This window comes from Pseudonaja textilis, chromosome 1 (assembly GCF_049901715.1).
Source record: "Pseudonaja textilis isolate UNSWEBS1 chromosome 1, rPseTex1.2, whole genome shotgun sequence".
Classification (NCBI taxonomy): Eukaryota; Metazoa; Chordata; class Lepidosauria; order Squamata; family Elapidae; genus Pseudonaja; species Pseudonaja textilis.
The window spans coordinates 330,021,971-330,036,730 of record NC_141990.1 but is presented as its reverse complement, the minus strand read 5'-3'; the positions used below and the strand labels follow the sequence as shown (position 1 = coordinate 330,036,730).

The 14,760-nt window shown below is 42.9% G+C and overlaps 1 protein-coding gene across 7 annotated transcripts in view; it reads left to right on the top strand.

The window, feature by feature from the left end:
- Window positions 1–7,442, top strand: part of PALM (paralemmin) — a 123,236-nt gene extending 115,794 nt beyond the window's left edge. For all 7 annotated transcript variants that reach the window (XM_087922818.1, XM_026698899.2, XM_087922816.1 and 4 more), the window contains one exon: window positions 1,452–7,442. In XM_087922818.1, the coding sequence (XP_087778944.1) occupies window positions 1,452–2,014 (563 nt within the window). In that variant the 3' untranslated portion in view covers window positions 2,015–7,442. The remainder of the gene's footprint in view (window positions 1–1,451) is intronic.
- Window positions 7,443–14,760: the final 7,318 nt, after the last annotated feature.

The following is a 14,760-nucleotide window of genomic DNA, read 5'->3' as shown; positions in this document are numbered from 1 at the left end:
AACTTAAGTCACATTTTCATTTTTCTGCCAAAAACACTATCAACCCTCCTCAAAATGTTCCTTACTTTTCTTATCTCTCATTCCAGTGTGGGAGAATAGAATAATGCAAGGGATTGTTGTTTGTTTATTATGAAAGTGCAGGTCAAGGAATGAGTAAGAAGGGCAGTCATGGTTGAAAAACCCCTAGAATTGTTTTGACCCACTCACTTCCTACACTTTTTGCTTTTGCTTTTTCTGTCCAAATTCAATATCCATTTTTGTGCACCAAAAAAAAAGTATATTTATAATAGCTGGGTATAAGTGGCTTTTCTAAATTTTCCACCAAATGTGTGGATGCTTGCTTTTTTTTTCCTTCTGAATTTATCCATGGGGCTGGGAGGGAGGGGGGGAATCTCCAACTCTAAGATGTTCCTCACTTTGGATTGAATAACAAGAGCCTGCAGACTGCCAGAAAGGTAGATACCAATATAATGGAAGACAGAACTTTCATATATCCTTTTGGGCCTCCCATATCACCCCATTCTCGCATTCTCATCTCCAAAAGAAAAGTGAAGGTTCTTTCACCGAATTGTTTGGGAACTGGCCTGATATTAGTATACACAGAAAGAGAACAAAACACTTGAGTAAAGAACAGGTAGGTATGGTTGGTATTTGGAGTGCTTCACTGTTGATCTGTTAGAAGTCCACAAGATTTATCAAACCCTCCGAAATAAATATCCATTCTGCTTTTTTAAAGGACAAATTCTTGACATTTGTGAATCTCTAATGCCACTTCAGCACCTCTTAAGGAGTGTATCTATGGAAATTCTCAGTCATTCAAGTCATGGTTGACTCAAAGGTATTTTTCAAAAGGCAACTGGCTTATTTTCCTTCCTTCAAGTAAAAAAAAAGTCTAGTTGCCTTTTTAAAAGCACCTTTGGGAGTAGAAATGTAGTAGAATGTAAGTCCAGAGTTGCGGGGGACGAAGGGCTCATTCCCAGAGAGCAAAGAGACAACATAGCTTAGAATTTTTGGTACGCAGGAAGAGGGCGAAGGCAGCCTGCCCCTAGCAGTTCACAGGGTAATAGTTATGTAGTTAATTGATTTAGTCTAGATAATTGATTTCTGTCTACAGGTGAACAACGATAAGGAAAGTACTCTGAACTAACTCCTTGTGTCATTCTTGGTTCTCTGGGCTTGATATTAATCTTGCCGGATTAATCAATGGCCTGCATACAACCTGTATTCTGTGAATTGCTTGGTGGAGATTCACCTTCACCCTCTTCTTGCCTATCAAAGACTCCCCAAGCTATGTTGTCTCTGCTCTCTCCCTCCCTCCTGCGACAGTGGTCTGCTTTCCACCACAAGAAACAATGATATCTGCCCGTTAAGTCATTTTTGAAAGCAACAGTGAAAGTCTGGTCGTGCTTCTCGTTGTCCTCATTGTGTATCTTCTCTATCTTCTCTTGCAGTGGTCCATGCAGTCCGTACCGAAGATGGGGCTATTGAGAATGGCGTCCACCAGCTCAGCTCATCCGAAGTGGATGAGCTCATCCATAAGGCCGATGAAGTGACCCTGAGTGAAGTCTCTGAGAAGGTTGCCAAAGAGGCCCAAAGCAATCTCCCAAGCCAGAAGGTCACCCCTCGGAAGGAAATCACAGGGGTGCAGGCTAAACCAGTGGAGAGCCCAAAGCTTGGGGGCGATGGCCCAGAGCCTAGCAAAGAACAACCCGTCACCATGATCTTCATGGGGTACCAGAATGTGGAAGACGAAAATGAGACCAAAAAGGTGCTGGGGCTTGAAGGAGAGCAAATCAAGGCCGAGCTGGTGGTGATAGAAGATGCTGAGAATAAACCAGCAGGAGGCCACACACCAGAACACGCCCCACCTAATGGCAGCGCGATGGAACCCTTGCCTCAGAAGGAGGAAAACCAAGTTGGAGCACAGCCATCAGCCAATGACACGGACCCCAAAGGAGCAGACCAGGATCTTGACATGAAGAAACAGCGTTGTAAATGCTGCTCGGTTATGTAAGAGGCCCCTGCCAAGCCCCTCCCTCAACTGTACAGCCAATCAGGACTGCCTTTTCCCATCATTCTCACCTGGACACCTTGACTCCGCCTCTCCAGTTACCTTCTCAATTCTACAAAGGTCTGAGTTCAAAGTGTTGCTATTTTTACTTAACAAGATGTGCTCTTTGCATCCCCCAAGGATGTTTTTCCCCTTTATTTTCAAAAGCGACTGGAGGAATATAAGTGCAGTGCTGGTGAAATCATGTAAAATAGCCAACAATGACACTAAGTTGCCAGTCTGATTTTTTTTCCTGCCTCCATTAACTCTTTTATTCATTATTTCATAAAGGAACAGACCCAAAATTTAATGTTAGGTCAATCAGTCCAGTCCCTTTTCTTTCTTTTTGGGGCATTTTAAATTGTAATGGTTGAATAAACCTGGAGACCTTTTGATTAGAAATGAAAAAGAGTGAATGCCTCTCCCCCAGTTCAGGCCTGTTTCTATTTTCTGAAATGTTTGAAAAAGAAAATTAATTGATCAAGAAAGGAGACTCACCATTCTTGGCTTCCTCTTGAAATTTCTGAATCTTTTGAAATCCAGTTAGCTTTGATATCTTCCAAAGTCCTTCACATCCTAATTTCCTTAAGGATACTGGTGACAAAAATCGTCTACAGTGGGAATGTGAAGATCAGAAAACAATCAAGCAAACCAAGTTTTTCACAAGTTTTAAAAATAGGTCAACTCATTTTTTTGTGTGCACCACAGAACTTGGCCCTGAACCAAAGCATCCAGATGTTGGAAACTGGTTTCGCCTCCAAAACAATTCCATGACATCTTCCCAAGAATTTATTGGCCTTTCCATCCTGTTGATTGCAGGAGCTTCGACAAGGATGTAATTGTTGAGCTTTAAAGCTCTGAAAAAGAAAAACTGGGTTGATTTTGTATGGGTTTCCCCCCCCCCCTCCCAAATGCCATGATGGACTATAAGACTCTAGGGCTATGGTTCATGTCCAAGTAAACTTTATGATTCAGTGAGCAATCCCGGTTGATGATAAGAATTATTGACGCTAAATGTATATTTTGTGGCTGCTAGACCAGTCTTCCCCAACCTAGGATTTACCCATTGGACCATTTTTGGCTACAGATGAGGGAAACTGTCATCTAAAACATTTGAAGGGCAACTAGATTGGGAAAAGATATGATGGATTCGGTCAGTGGAACAGAGAGCTCTGCCAGGTGCTCAGCATCAGACAATGTACCTGCAAATAGTTAAGAGTAAGAGGTAGAAGAACAGCCTAATGAAAGCCCCAGATTAGACTGATGGAGGAATGGGAGGGTCACAGGCTTCCCTGATGGAAGAGGCAATATGCATTTAAAACCAACAGTAAGCAAAGATACAGGATGGGATATCATTTGGAGGCAAAAAGGAGAAATTCTCAGCCATTGGCACACAGTGAATAATAGTGAAACAGTAGAAGAGATAGAATTGGTGCTAGCCAACTGGCACCATGGTTCCTGATAAGCTGCATCAGAGAGTAAGGTCTCTGATATCAATTTGGGGGGTTGGCATTGTTCTGAGAATACTTCCTCCTCTCTGCTTCCCCTTTAAGTTTTTAAGGGGAAAAGTGCTGTTGACACTTAGATATTTAACAAGTCTTCCCTTCCCTCCTTCTTATCTCTATCTGGGTTCTTCAGTTCAAAGCTGCTTCACAAACGTTTCTTCTAATTTGTGGTGGCTGGAATTTTTGGAGAAGAGGTGTATCAAATTCAAAAGGTGCTGACTATCTCATTTCCTAGAATCTTGCCACAGATCTCGGCTTCCATTGCTGAGATGTTACAACTTGAATTGCCAAAGTAAATGGTTCCACCTCAGCTACTGAGACAAATAACATAAGTAGCATTGGGGTTTTACTGGAGCTACCTTTTCTGAACTTGCACCCCCCAATTTGTATGGAGTCAATAGCTTCCAGGGCTCCCAGCTTGCAAAGATCTGCCAACCAAAATTCTGGGAGATGTAGTATCATGATAAGTGGAGGTTCCAGATTGTGGAAGGTTTATCCCATATATACAAAATCAAAGGCAACATATACGCAAATCTCCGTATATATGCATCTGTATAAAATCTCCAGGGTAATCATCCTTCTGGCCATGATCATACCTAGTTAATAGGGCATCTTAATTTCTCTTTTCCTTAACTAAGATACATGGATTGGCCTTGCTTTCTAAGCTATTCCCCAGCTTAGACCCCAGGTTTATGCTGGTCAACTGTCCATAGGGCATCACTGAGCAGTTTCATAACTGCACTTCCTGTTGTTCTGCTCCTTCTTAGATTATCAGCACTGCTTTCTTTTCAATAATGTGACTCAAAGCTCTAAGATGGATGATCTTTGAAAAGATAGAATAGGGTTCAAGGATGGAGTCAAGAAACATCAGCTCCACCCCAATTCAGCTGAAAGCAAGATTTCCACTGAGCCTTTTAAAGCATGATTTACTGAAAAGGTGAAAGATAAGGTTCTAGCAATCTCAACAAATTTCACTTTAGAGCCAAATTCATCTTTCGGGTTGTTCGGATAGAGACTTTCTCATTTGGGGTTTTTTTTTGGGGGGTTGTAAATTGATGAGCCCCTTCCAGATAATTGAAAAGTATATATAATCATTTTCAAAGCATCTCCTGAATCTTTCCCAAGCTCTGAACAAACCATTGCATCAGTTTTTCAAAATATTACAGCTTCCAAATGTGTCAGGATCCACAACATCTCCACAAACCCATACAAGTCCCAGGAGCAGGCCTTGACAACTCTTCCTTGGACCTGATGGAAAAGCAGTGAAGAAACTTACGTGGTGGAGAAGACTCCCTATGCTCATAAGGGCGTTTCCAATAAGACCTTGCAAGGGTTTTTTTTTATCCCAAAACACTAGAATCCTACAGATCAGTGTCCAAGAATTTTAGAATTTTGGAGTATGTTCCCCATTCCAATCACCCCAGCAGTATTGAGATTTGTGACAGACAGGCTGGTCAAATGAAATCTGATATTATAGATGCAATGTTAGGGTTCCAAGTTAAGCCATTTTGAGGACACATCCTTGCATTGACCAAAAGAACGTGGAAGAAGAGTTTTCCATAATGATATTCAAACGTCTTCCATCTGTGTTCCTAAAATGCATCCGTGCAAAGTTTTAAGGCAGAGAGCAGTCACTGGGTGAGCTGCTTTTGCACATTTCTGCTTGGCTTGACAATCATATTTTTCTGAAGGAAGTCATCCTGTTATCTTTCTTCTCCCATGTTCTGCTTCCTTATTTTCCTGTAACTAACAAAACAGCAGACGTATTGGAAGAAGCCATGCAGAGATGCCCTTTCACCAGAGATGTTGGGCAAGGATCAAACTTGAACCTTTTGCCTGTACAATGAGCTCCTCCTAATTCAAATGATTTGTCCGTTGTGATCAGGCATATCCACAGTAGCCCTAATATTAACCAGCCAATTGAATCTGGAAGCTTTGACATTCAAAGCATAGGCTTTCTTGTTGAGTGATGGGTGTTCTTCAAATTCACTTTCTTTAAAAAGGTCCTAATTTTGCAAACCTTGATGAAATGTTGAAGGCAATCTTAAAGAGGAAGGAGCAAGATTCCATGGTTTGGCCATTATGTACCACCTCGCCTGCAGCTAAACCTTAGAGATGGAGAAGGAATTCTCCATTCCGGCATTGAGGTGATCAGCATCTAAGAATGTGATATGAGTTACTTTTGAGGGCAAATCACAGAACTGGGACCGATGCAGAAATCACAGCACTAATACAGGTGAGCTTTCTACAACATTTGTATGGATTTTCACTTATATAGTTGGGGCTCCATATGATAATGTAGGCAATTAAAAAATAGAGATGGGGACTGAGCTGCTTCTGCTATGTCATTTAGAACAGTATTTCTGGCTGGGGAATTTTGGGAGTTGAAGTCCATGCATCTTAAAAGTTGCCAAGCTTGAGAAACACTGCATTAGAGCTTGGTCATTTGCATTTGATCAGTGCCAGACAATAATCCACATCTGGACTATGCCTTATTTTAATTCCTATTTTTCCCTCTCTCCCTCTGGATAAAAAACTACCTTTGCATTTCCAAATGGGTGAGAGATTGGGGATGGAGATCAAGAAAATAATATTTAAAAGCTCAAAAAATATTCCATTGGTAGTTATAATGAAGGGACATGATCATGCTAATTGAATTGTAAAGAAATTCCTTGGAATTTCCTTGAAGCTGGATTCAACCAATCTCCGTGGTTGGGCAAGGCTGGTTGTGCTTAAAAAGTTATCGTGTATTACTCTGTTACAATAAAACTGAATTATCCTGCATAATAAATAAAATGTATGGGTGGCAAAAGAGGGTGTTTAAAAATGAGAGATCGAGAATTGTGCGGTGGAGTGGAGGAAATCCCCTTTCAAGAGATTCTGGGAATCCCTTCAAATTTGGTGGGTCTATGATACGAATCCATTCTTCCAGGGAAAGAGAAATCCATTAATGCCTCCTTGCCAAATTTCCCTATTTGACATGAAAAGCTGGAAGAGGTGAACCCCATGACTTCCAAGCCAAGGAAAGACTGTGTGTTGTCTCCAGACTTTCTGCTCAAGCTGCCATTATTTTTTTGGCTCTGGACTCAACAGCCCATTGTTGTAGTTGTGACTTGGAAACTAGTCCTTAGACCTTCTGTTCTCCAGGTGTGTCACCTCATCTGCTCAACGGGCTTCTGAAAACATACAGCTTTCCAACCAACCCATCATGTTGTCAACGGTCAGCTCACAAGCCAAAAGACCCCGCCTGCACACTATTGGCATAAAGATTTTGGCACTTTGTGGAGACATCACTTGGGAGTCTTCTCTGTAATGGACAAGGGGCAGTCTTCAAAAGCTCTCAACATCTCAAGCTGGGCCATTGGGAAGGCCCTGAACATCAGCATCTCCAGCAACCAATCTCCATCAGCAATGTCTTCTTTCCTCCTCTACTCAACAATGATCTTCATCTGGGTTGTTTGACCCAAGACAAACAGCAGCAAACACTCCTACCTGGATTTCTCTGAAGCTGAGAACATCTGTCAAGGGGACTGAAGGAGAATCATGGAATGAAGAGGCTATCAGGTGCTGCTTCAGAGATTCTGGTGCTGGTGCAGTTAAACCCCCTTCCCCACTTTTTCTCCCCCACAACCCAGTCTCTGTCTCATGTGTATGACATGGTGATGATAACCTTTGTGCGCCCAGTTCTCCACTGTTAATTCCTTTCATATTCTTTGGCTCGCAGAAGTGCACTTCCCCCTTTCTCCCAAGCTTTTCAAACATCATGGCCAACTGTTTGAAGATCTACCTTAAATACACCCCGCCACACACATGCACACTTCTCTGTTGTTTGTTTGTAATATACTGGAACAGAGCAAATAAAAAGTGTGAATCATCTGGAACAAAAATGTTCAGAGGTGTTTTCTTTCCTTTTTTAAAAAAAATAATAGTGATAATGATGCTTAGGCAGCCCTTGGAAAAATCTGCAGAAGTGGCCTATGATAAGAATGAAAAATGCTACGTTGTACAGAGATGAGCAGTAGAGCAGGCCAATTCTAAAAACTGAGCATTGGTACTCAGCAAAACAGGTATTCCAAACATGGAAATAAGGGCAAATAAATATGTTTTCACATGGCAATGACAATGCAAACATTCTTGCTTGGGAAAGAGTTTCAAGGAATGCGTTTGAATATTAGTAGCTGGGGTTGGCCCAATTGACAATTCAAAACACTGACAATGTCTTCTCAAATGATACAAAACGTTTGCAACCAAATTGCCAAGCTTGGAGCTCAAACCAACAACCTAGAGTTTCAAGAGACTTGTGTCATCCTTAGAAGATTTCTAGCTTGGTCACTGTAAACCTACCTTATACAAAAATAGGCAACCTTCCTCCAATCATTCCCACACTGTTCCACTGTCCTTGATTCCACCATCAAAGATGACAGATTTTACACCCTGTGCTGCGGGGCATCCTAGACTGCCACTACTGAGACCCATCCCACTAATAGCCATTTTGGTCATAAGTCGTGATAGTTGCAAAGTCATCATTGTGTGGCTGTGATTGATTTTATGCCTTTTTTGCAGTGAGTAGAGGTCCTCAAATTACAAAAGTTTGTTTAGTGACCGTTCAAAGCATTGAAAAAAATGACTTATGACCATTTTTCACACTTAAAACCAGAGGTGGTATTCAGCAGGTTCTGACCAGTTCTGGAGAACCAGTAGCGGAAATTTTGAGTAGTTTGGAGAACTGGCAAATACCACCTCTGACTGGCCCTGCCCCCATCTATTCTCTGCCTCCTGAGTCCCAGCTGATCATCTGGGTCTTCTTTTGTTGCCCTGCACAGGAGAACGGAGCTGGAAAGCAGGTTAGTGGGGTGGGGAGGGAATGGGGATTTTGCGGTATCCTTCCCCTCCCAGGCCCCCAAGCCATGCCCACAGAACCAGTAGTAAAACATTTTTTAATCACACCACTGCTTAAAAGGGGTATAGCATCCCTGTGGTCACATGATCAAAATTTTGGATGCTTGACAACTGACTCATATTTATGACAGTTGCAGTGTCCAGGGATCATGTTATTGTCTTTTGTGACCTGACAAACAAAGTCAGTGCGGAAGCCAGATTCACTTAATTCCTCTGTTACTAACTTAACAATTATGGTGATTCACCCAACACCTGTGGCAAGAAAGGTCATAAAATGGGACAAAAAACTCTACTTAACAACTGTCTTGTTCAGCAACAGAAATTTTGGGTTCAATTGTGGTTGTAATTCAAGGACTACTTGTATTAAGCTAACATGATGGTCGTTAAGTGAATCCATTGGTCACTGGCATTTTTTGCTGAAAACTGGAAGTAAAAAAAAAGTGTTGTAAATCAGTCACATGACTATGGGGTGTTTCAAACAGCCATAAATGCAGGCCGGGTACTGAGCGTCTTAACAATTTCTCCCTAGCAACTTCAGATAGCAGAAGTTCTAATCTGGGCCATAAGTCTCTTTTTGGTGGGGTCCATCAGAACATCAAATGGTTGCTAGATGACAGGATATACTGTATATTAAGGACTACCTGTAGTCTTAAAATATTTTTCAAATTATGAAGAGGGGAGTTGACCAAAAAGTATTTTTTTTCTCCTCCTCTTGTTAGTGGAAGGCAGGTTTTGAACTTGGGAGTTGTTGAAAGGTCAATTTGGCAGAAGAGCCAGAGTGGAGAACAGGAAGCGCCATTTCATCCAGAGATGGTGTTAACGGATGGAATTCACTTCCTCAGGATGCAGCATTTAAAAGAGGGAAAAAAAAATGAGGGAATTGGTGGCATGTAGCCAGCAGTTTTGATAGAGGAACTGCCTCCTGTCCTATCCCCACAGAGGCAGTCTGATTTTGGTTTTGTAGAGCAATTGAAGCAGCCATTTCGCTGCATTTTGTGACCCTGTAAGACGGGTGGGATTCGTTTTTTTAAACAACCGGTTCTCTGGGCATGGCTAAGTGGGCATGGCTATGTGACTGGGTGGGTGTGGCTTCTTTTTTTTGCAGGAACCCCCCCCCCCCCGGTTTTTGGGCCTCCTGGGCTTCAGGGAAGCCTCCTGGGGGGCATTTTACTTCCAGAAGGCTTCTCTGGGGCCCAGGAAGACAAAAAATGGAGCGCAGAGGGGGTGCAGGGCAGACACACACACACATACACACACACGTGGCCCTTTTTGACTCCTGGGCCTCAGGGAAGCCTCCTGGGCGAAACAATAAAACAGTGAAGAGAATCCTGGCACAGCTGATCATGGGAACAGCTGATCGTCAGGATGGTGGGGAAGATATCTTGAGTGATGGGAGGAGGAGAATGCAGTCAGCAATGTCGGACGTATGCGAAAAGGACTGACCGGGCAGGGAGGGGAGGGGCCAGCCAGGGGCACGATTTGCCAGTTCTCTGAACTGCGCACAGTCATAATAACTGGTTCTATAGAACCGGTCCGAACCAAAACATCCCACCCCTGAGCATGCTGGCTGGTGGGTTCTGGGTCCACACATCTTAAAGTTGACAAAGTTGAGAAACACTGAGGTAAGGCATCTGAATGACCACTCCTGCAAATACAATGCTGTCAAGACAACTATTTTCTCTATTGGTTCTTGCGTCTGTCTACATCTTTCTTTTTTTTATTTTAAAAAAGTTGCAGAGTTTTGCAGGACCTTTCTCTAAATCAGCTACAATTTATGATTATTATATGGCTGTCTGTGAAGACAGAGCACTCTACCTCAATGCAACATGGAGATTTATATTTCTATTTCACATTTTTGAACCACCCATCTTCAGTTGTACTGAACTTGTAGTCCAACATATCAGGTACCAACATCATTAGGTTGGTGAAGAACGGATTAGGGGATCCATGGTTGGGGAAACCCAGACAAAATCCCAATTCTATTGGTAAAATATCTATCTGTCTATCTGTCTTTCTGTCTGTCTGTCTATCCGTCCATCCATATCTATGTATCTACCAACCTACCTACCTATCATCTATCATATCCAACACACCTTCCTCCTCTTATTATCCCAGAACAGCAACCCTGTGAAGCAGGTTGGGCTGAGAGATAGATGATTAGTTTAGTATGGAAATGCATTTGCAGGGGCTTTGTCTGAACTGATTAAGGGTACTGTAGCCCCCATAGACATTGGATACAAACTCATAATACAGTTCCACCATAAACTTAGGCTTAAAAAGGACAATTATTGTGTTCATTTTATGTAATCTGTCCAAGCAAATAAACTACATCATGCCATAATATGATGAGCTTATTGAAAAAGAAAACCAAGGTAATACCTAGATTCCCATAGAGCAAGGTGTGGTGAGAGTTTTTTCATTTAACCAGTTTAGTGTAGAGGAATGAGAGTTGGTGGGTGTGGCAGGGGAAGGTGGGATTCAAATAGTTTTACTAACAGTTCTGTGGGTCTGGCTTGGTGGGCATGGCTTGGTGGGCGTGGCAGGGGAAGGATTCTGCAAAATCTCCATTCCCTCCCCACGCCTCTAACCTGCTCTCTAGTTCTCCTGGGCAGGGCAACAAAAGAAGACCCAGCCGATCAGTTGGGATTCAATGGGAGGCAGAGAATGGATGGGGGCAGGGCCAGTCAAAGGTGGTATTCCAAACTACTCAAAATTTCCACTACCGGTTCTCCAGAACTGGTCAGAACCTACTGAATACCACCTCTGGCTGAGACCCAGAAGATTCAGGTTCAAGATCCCATCCACCATGGAATCTCATTGGGTGACTGTTCTTCAACTTTGACAACTTTAAGATAGTGGACTTCATCTCCCAGAATTCCCCAGCCATGGTGAGGCACATGTCTTCAAGCTGCCAAGGTTGAAAAATACTGCATCACTCAGTCAAGATCCCGCCCACCCTGTTTTTCCAACCGACATCATAGGGTGGGTGTTGTGAGGAGAACATGTTAGAAATAAATAATAATAGCATATAGCCTGGTCCTTAGCTGGGGGAAAAATTAATCTCAGAGCAGCTTGAGGATCCATAAAGAAGAAGATCCAACAGTACAGATCCAACAGTACAGGAAGTCCTTCACTTAGGGCTACACTTGAGCCCAAAATTTCTGTTGCTAAAAAAAACCATTGTTAAATGAATTTTGGCCATTTTACGACCTTTCTTGCCACAGTTGTTAAGCGAATCACTGCAGTTGTTAAATTGGTAGCAAGTTGTTAAGTGAGTCTGGCTTCTCCATTGACTTTGCTTGTCAGAAGATCACAGAAGTTGATCACAGATAACAGATAATCAGAGTTGGAAAGGACCTTATAGGTCATCTAGTCCAACCCCTCGCCCAAGCAGGAGACCCTACACCATTTCTGACAAATGGCAGTCCAATCTCTTCTTGAAAGTCTCAAGTGATGAAGCTCCCACAACTTCTGAGGGCAATTTCTGTTCCATGGGTTGATTATTCTCACTGTCAGAAAATTTCCCCTTATTTCCAGGTTAAATCTCTCCTTGTTCAGTTTCCATTCATTGTTCCTTGTCTGGCCTTCGGTGCTTTAGAAAAAAAAAAATTATTTGATTTTTATTTATTTGATTTGTCAATCGCTTACAAGATAAGAGGTATAAGTATAAACATGAGTAAGATTATAGGGAATAGGTACGAATAAATGGGGACAATAGGACAGGGATGGTAGGCACGATGGTGCACTTATGCACGCTCCTTACAGACCTCTTAGGAATGGGGTGAGGTCAATAGTGGATAGTTTGAGGTTAAAGGAGTGGGGTTAGAGGATGTAACAACAGAGCCAGGTAGTGTATTGTTGTGATATAGCTTTGCCCCTTCCTCTCTGTGGCAGCTCCTCAAATATTGGAAGGCTGCTATCATGTCTCCCCTATCATGTCATGTCACATGACACTGCAATTGATATAAATATGAGTCAGATGGTGTAGCAGTCGTAAATGTGAAAAATGGTCATGTCACTTTTTCCAATACCATTATAACTTTGAATGGTCACTAAGTGAAGGTTGTAAGTCAAGGACTACTTGCATAGCTAAATAGCACTTCAATATTCAGGGGCAGTCTACCTCAGATGATACAACAAAAAAAGGGTTTGCTTTCAGGACTTGCTTGTTGAGAAAGCACCAAAACTGGACTAGAAGGCCGGCTAAAGAGAGCCATTTGGATCCAATCGAGAATAGTCCTTTTCTCGCTGAATCTCTGTTTTATTAATGGCAGGAGAGCATTCCTCCATCAAAGACTTCTGGTCAGCAACATTCCAGAGCCAGCATTCTGCCCTGTCAGCAGCCCATCCTCCCCTAATTTTGTTTACTCTTCTGGAGACACATTGCCTCTAGCAGCTTTGCTGTTGCCGACCAGATCTGGGCCTCCATCCTGGTTTCCTGCAGATCTTTGAAAAAAAACGGGGATCACCCAATTGATCTTCCAAAACCCACAGGCCAAATCCCTCAAAGTCCTATGGGGGAAGGAACAAGGATCAAGAGGTGTCTGGGGTTTCAGATCTAAGAGTCCCTGGTGTAATCTTGGGAGACAGGAGGAAGAGGCGCGGCCTAGATAGACAAAATTTGAGTCAGAACGTGGAAGAGTATGGAAAGCATCCATGACAAAGGGACTCCCACTCTTCCCAGTTTTTATAAGAATAAAAGTGAGGCACAGGGGTGGGGTTCAAATTTTTTAACAACTGGGCATGGCTTAGTTGGTGGGCATGGCTTGTTGGTCATGTGACTGGCTGGGCGTGGCCAATTCAACATCACTCACATCAAAGCACGCATCTCCTCGCCTGGCCTCTCATGACTGCAACAGTCGTAAGTGTGAAAAATGGTCATAAATCACTTTTTTCAGTGCCATTGTAAGTTTGAATGGTCACTCCACACAAGCAAAGTACTAGCAAAGGGGGGGCGGGAAACTCCAGAGACGTTCCAGAGACAGGAAGTCTAGTCCTGCCAAGAATGTAATAAGGGTTAACGGAGAGGCAGTTTCTGTAAGCAACACTAGAATATTTTCTTCCTGCCTTCCTTACAGGATTAGGCCAGTAATTTCTTCTAACAACCGGTTCTCCGAACTGCTTAGAATGTTAACAGGTTCTAGCGAATAGGTGCGAACCTTCTAGAATCCCACCCCTGATGAGGCACAGGTGGTATTCAGCAGGTTCTAACCAGTTCTGGAGAACCAGTAGTGGAAATTTTGAGTAGTTTGGAGAACCGGCAAATCCCACCTCTGACAGGCCCCGCCCCCATCTATTCTCTGCCTCCCGAGTCCCAGTAGATCAACTGGGTCTTCTTTTGTTGCCCTGCACAGGAGAACGAAGCTGGAATGCAGATTAGTGGGGTGGGGAGGGAATGGGGATTTTGCAGTAACCTTCCCCTGCCACACCTACTTAGCCACACCCACAGAACCGGTAGTAAGAAAAAAATGAATCCCACCACTGAAGCGAGGGTAGGAGGGACCCTTTCGTAAGATTGATGTTAGCCTTGTGAGGTAGTCTGGACAAGAAGAACAGCCAGGAATGAAGGTCATTCCCACATACCATTATTAATACCCTCTGATACTTTATGAGGGAGTCCCAGGAACAGTGAGAAGATAGAAGAGGAGAATGTTTGAGGCGCAGGGTTGAATTGTGGGGTCCTTGGTGTTCTCTGAACTTGGCTGTTTTCTTGCAAATGTTTCATTGCCCATCTAGGTAACATCATCAGTCCTAGCATAAATGACTTCTAGTTTGGCAATGAAACGTCTGCAAGAAAACAACCAAGGTCAAAGAACACCAAGGATCACACCTAAAGAAGAGCTAGGAAAGATATTCCCTCTACAAATAATGAACACCAGAGGGAGCTGCTCCAGGCCAGGAGAACTTGCAACCATCAGTAACTGCAGTAGCGCTTCCCAGATGTGAGTAAATTATCTAAAATTAGATCAAAGTGGGTTTTTTTTTTCCTTTGGGTAATGACATGTGAACCCAATAACCATAGAGAAATTTAAGTTGAATTAAAGATTGCCATGTGTATATGGAGCTTCTCAGTCATCCAGGTCATGGTTGTCTCAAAGGCACTTTTATCAACTGGATTTTCTTGTTTTTCTCGGAAGACGTTTCACTTCTTGTCCACGAAGCTTCTTCAGCTCTGACTGGATGGTGGATCCTTCCATTCCCCACCATCCAGTGAGAGCTGAAGAAGCTTCTTGGATGTGAAGCAAAACGTCTTCAAAGAAAAACAAGAAAGTCCAGTCGCCTTTTGGGATTGCCACGCATACGAAA